Source organism: Betta splendens, chromosome 13 (genome assembly GCF_900634795.4).
Source record: "Betta splendens chromosome 13, fBetSpl5.4, whole genome shotgun sequence".
NCBI classification, from domain to species: Eukaryota; Metazoa; Chordata; class Actinopteri; order Anabantiformes; family Osphronemidae; genus Betta; species Betta splendens.
Window position 1 is genome coordinate 3,267,706 of NC_040893.2, and position 4,452 is coordinate 3,272,157.

General features: G+C 48.1%; 1 protein-coding gene and 1 long non-coding RNA gene across 2 annotated transcripts; both read left to right on the top strand.

The window, feature by feature from the left end:
- The first annotated feature begins 2,008 nt into the window (after nucleotides 1-2,008).
- On the top strand, nucleotides 2,009-2,942 carry LOC129605034 (cellular tumor antigen p53-like). The gene is made up of 3 exons (XM_055514124.1): nucleotides 2,009-2,216; nucleotides 2,362-2,471; nucleotides 2,714-2,942. The coding sequence occupies exons 1-3, from the start codon at nucleotides 2,046-2,048 to the stop codon at nucleotides 2,940-2,942; spliced, it is 510 nt and encodes a 169-aa protein (XP_055370099.1). The 5' UTR covers nucleotides 2,009-2,045.
- Nucleotides 2,940-4,188, top strand: LOC129605072 (uncharacterized). The gene is made up of 4 exons (XR_008696559.1): nucleotides 2,940-2,960; nucleotides 3,046-3,116; nucleotides 3,380-3,495; nucleotides 3,684-4,188. It is a non-coding gene; the product is annotated as an uncharacterized LOC129605072 (long non-coding RNA).
- Nucleotides 4,189-4,452: the final 264 nt, after the last annotated feature.

Sequence of the window (4,452 nt, forward strand, 5' to 3'; positions counted from 1 at the left end):
CTCGAAATACTTATGTAGGTCGCTGGGTAGCTCGGCGCAGGTAAACTCCATACTTCCGCGGGAGAGTTATATTCGCCGTAAAAAAAAACAAGGAAAAACAGTCACTGACCTGACCGGAGGCTAAGTGCTGGCTGGGTCCAAGTTTGGCCAGATTGTTCTGTCAGGGACTCGAAGCAGGCAGACGGCGAACCCACATGCACAGCACGGAGGCGATATTATAATCAACAAAAGGGTTTATTCTCAAAGGCACGGTCAGACGGTCCAGGTCATACACAGAAAAGGCTCGGCGAAAGTACAGACAGGGAACAGGCAAAAACTCACGGTAAGTAGGTAATCCAAGGTCGGGCAGGATACATGATACAGGCAGGAACAGGACACGGGAAACACGAACACTCAGGGAACTCAACTCATCAAACACGAACACTCAGGGAACTCGAATACGACAATCTGGCAGGGAACTAAGGACACAGGTGGTGGTTAAATACACAGTGACTTGATGACTAACAGAGTGCAGGTGTGGGTAATGAGCAGGGGCAGCTGTGACAAGACAAGAAACCGGAAGTAAAGCTAGAACACAAAACAGAGACCGGGAGACTACCAAAATAAAACAGGAAACGGAAACTGGAACCAAAATAAGACAAGCAGGACATGACGTGAAAACAGGGAACAACTAGAAACAAAGACACGGATCATGACAATATTCTAGTTTTTCTGCATTGGTTTTTTATCAGAACAGCCTCTACTGGTCATGTTTTGATGCCAGGCTACTTTAAAACAGCTCAATACATCATAAAAGCACAGTTACATTGCCGTGGTTTAAATTAGTAATTCTACAACCTGAAAAGCTCAAAAACGATGTTTTAGTGTTTCTGCATTGGTTTTCATCAGAACAGCCTCCAGTGGTCATGTTCTGATGCCAGATTACAGTTAGACAGCTTAATGCATCCTAAAACTACAATTGCATATACCTTGGTTTAAACTAGTTTTCTTATGACCTGAAAAGCTCAAAAACGATGTTTTAGTGTTTCTGCATTGGTTTCTATCAGAACAGCCTCTACTGGTCATGTTTTGATTCCAGGCTTCTTTAAAACAGCTCAAAACATCATAAAAACACAGTTGCATTGTCTTGGTTTTAACTAGTTTTCCTATGACCTGAAAAGCTCAAAAACGATGTTTTAGTGTTTCTGCATTGGTTTCTATCAGAACAGCCTTTACTGGTCATGTTTTGATGCCAGGCTACTTTAAACCCTCACGCAGCCTTCGAGGGGGTCAGTCTGACCCCACGAGACAAACTATGAAACTTTTGATTCCTTTGCAGGATCCGCTGCGGCTCGGTCATTCCTCCCTTCTTCTTCATCACAGGCCCGTCCCCCGTCCTCCCGGGGTCCGGCGCGACCCCAGCTCCCTGTACCTCCCCGTCCTGCATCCTCCCGGGGTCCGGCGCGAGCCCAGCCCGCTGTACCTCCCCGTCCCGCGTCCTCCCGGGGTCCGGCGCGCCCCCAGCCCGCTGTACCCTCCCCGTCCCGCGTCCTCCCGGGGTCCGGCGCGACCCCAGCTCGCTGTACCTCCCCGTCCCCCGTCCTCCCGGGGTCCGGCGCGACCCCAGCCCGCTGTACCTCCCCGTCCCGCGTCCTCCCGGGGTCCGGCGCGACCCCAGCTCGCTGTACCTTCCCGTCCCGCGTCCTGCCGGGGTCTTGGCGCCGCGTTAGAAACCCATTCTTTCGTAGCTCTCATTGTGGCGTTCGTGTGCAGCCTTGTTCATTGTGGCCATTTGCTACATTTTCGTGCCCAGAGCGAGTCGCTGCGTGTGAAGAGCCAGTGGCATCGACGTTTCCACAGCGAGTCACTGATCAGCGCGCTGCTGTTGGCAGGTTTAGTTGAGGTGGTCTGTCGAGGAGCTCCCGCCCCCTGCGACTTGTCCACCGGTCTGCGGGGGAGTTGAGCCTGGTTGTAAACCTCCACATGGTGCGGTTCTCAGAATAATGGCTGTCTACAAGAAGACAGTAAGAAAAGCGTTTCAGTGAAATAATACCTTCTGTTTTAAAATGTTTGTTAAAAGAAAACGAGAGAGAGAGATGCTTTGGCTTTGTTTTTCCTTTTCAGCTGCAGACCATCGCAGTCATTTGATCAGAGCGGAGGGCAGCCAAAGGCCTCAGTATCTTGAGGATTACAACACAAAAAGGCACAGTGTGACTGTTCCCTATGAGCCGCCCCAGGTATCACTGCCTCTCACTTCTGACCTTTCCCCTAACGTAGCAATTAAATGTTATCATTCTGTTGTGCCTCTCGTTCTGCTTTCACGGTTTGTCATCCCTGAAATTACCCGTGCACTAAACGACTACTATCCTGCATGTGTTTCAGCCGGGCTCAGAGATCACCACAATCCTGTTCAACTTCATGTGCAACAGCTCCTGCATGGGAGGCATGAACCGCAGACCCATCCTCACCATCCTGACCCTTGAGACTTCAGAGTACGTATGGTTTCATCTACCAGGATTGGTGTGAGCTGAAATGTATTTGCTGGATAAAGAGTAGTGTTACATGGAAACCGAGGGTCGACGTGGTGTAACTTGATCTCCTGCTTTATGTATTTGCCTGTTTTATGTGTATTTTGTTTCTAAATGTAACTTGAAGTTGAAGTTGTGCATCACTGTTATCCCACCTCAAAGATAGCTTTTGCAGCCTTAGTAAATGTTTTTCTACTGTCTTTTAGCGGACAACTTTTGGGCCGAAGATGCTTCGAGGTGCGTGTCTGCGCGTGTCCCGGCAGGGATCGTAAAACAGAGGAGGCAAATAGTGCCAAACTTCAGACAGGGGCCAAACAAGTGAAGAAAAGAAGTATGTGTTTGTTTATTAATGCTGGGTTTGTCTTTGCACCTTGGCTGTCTTCTATCTTACGGATCACGTTTTGCTTTTCTAGAAAGTGCCTAGAAGTGTTCTAGGAAGTACTTATGTTGCCAGTTAGTACACACACAAAGTATTTAAAAAAACTAGTGTTGTCACAGAATTGCAGCTCTCAATTTAAATCCTTTTTTTTTTCTGCAGGTTAAAGGCCGTGAGCGCTATAACATGTTAAAAAAGATAAATGATGCATTAGAACTGGCTGAAAAAGAGGCGTAAGTATCTTTAAACTACAAGACACACACACACACACACACACACACACACACACACACACACACACACACACACACACACACACACACACACACACACAGAAACTGTGATCGGATGTCACTTTGATAAACATTAGCTGCTACGGAACAGCTGCATGAGACTTTCAGCATTGCATAGCTGTAGTGTTAAATACTTTTTCCCTTAAACCAGACGTGTCCCATCTCTGTTCTGCATGGTCACTGTTTGTTTCCTCTCTCCACAGTAAAAACAAAACCAGGGCTTCTAAGGAACTGCTGCCGTCCAGTGGAAAGCGCGTCTTGCAAAAAGCAGAACGAAGCGACAGCGACTAGTTGCAATCTGCCTTCTTTTAACCGCCATGTACGAGTACGAACATCTACGATCATGACTATGAATCATTGTTTACCTCCCTTTGATGTTTCTACATTAATTCCTGCCATCAGTCTGAGGGCATACGTTGAGCAGTAACGTATTAACGATTCAGTGGGGCTTTACTATTTTTAACTACAAAGCCCTTTAAATAGTTTTTTTTTTTTTATCTCCTGCAGGTTATGTTCAGTGTTGCTTCCTGGCCAACATCCCTCAGCAGGAGGCTGCACGATCATCGAGTTCAGATGAACTGCGCGACCCCAGCCCCCTGTACCTCCCCGTCCCTCGTCCTGCCGGGGTCCGGCGCGACCCCAGCCCACGGAACCTCCCCGTCCCTCGTCCTGCCGGGGTCCGGCGCGACCCCAGCCCCCTGTACCTCCCCGTCCCGCATCCTCCCGGGGTCAGGCGCTAACCCAGCCCCCTGTACCTCCCCGTCAGGCGTCTTGCCGGGGTCCGGCGCGACCCCATTTTTTTTTGTTTTTTATTTTTCCTTCTCCTTTCCTCCCCTTTACCTCCACCCGTGCCACAGGCCCACTGATGATGAACATGATGATGATGACGAACATGATGATGATGATGATGATGATGATGATGATGATGATGATGATGATGATGCAAGCAGACAGCTGCGTGCAAGGGCTGACCATTTTAAACGAAAAATAAAACAGACCAAACAGGCAAAAACATTTGATTAAATGCCAAAAGTTTATTTAATAATATAAAACAGTTATGAAATAAAGGAGTACAAGGCGCATTCCGTACAGTATAATTTAATCTGTACGCGTAAAGCAACAGAGGCAGGCGTAGAAAGAAATTGAATACGGCCCTTTTTTTTTTTTTTTTAATCTTCATCAACGGGATTCTCGGCTCATCAAAACTTGACGCGAAGCAACTTTCGCAGCAGCGCCAGCATCAGTATCCCGCAGCGTTGGTTGTGGGCTCTCGCTC

Bases quoted from the DNA above. Each gene is read 5' to 3' on its own strand.
- LOC129605034 (XM_055514124.1), top strand. From the start codon at position 2,046: ATGTTTGTTAAAAGAAAACGAGAGAGAGAGATGCTTTGGCTTTGTTTT. The intron at 2,217-2,361 runs GTATCACTGCCT...CATGTGTTTCAG, and splicing joins TTCCCTATGAGCCGCCCCAG to CCGGGCTCAGAGATCACCAC. The intron at 2,472-2,713 runs GTACGTATGGTT...ACTGTCTTTTAG, and splicing joins CTGACCCTTGAGACTTCAGA to CGGACAACTTTTGGGCCGAA.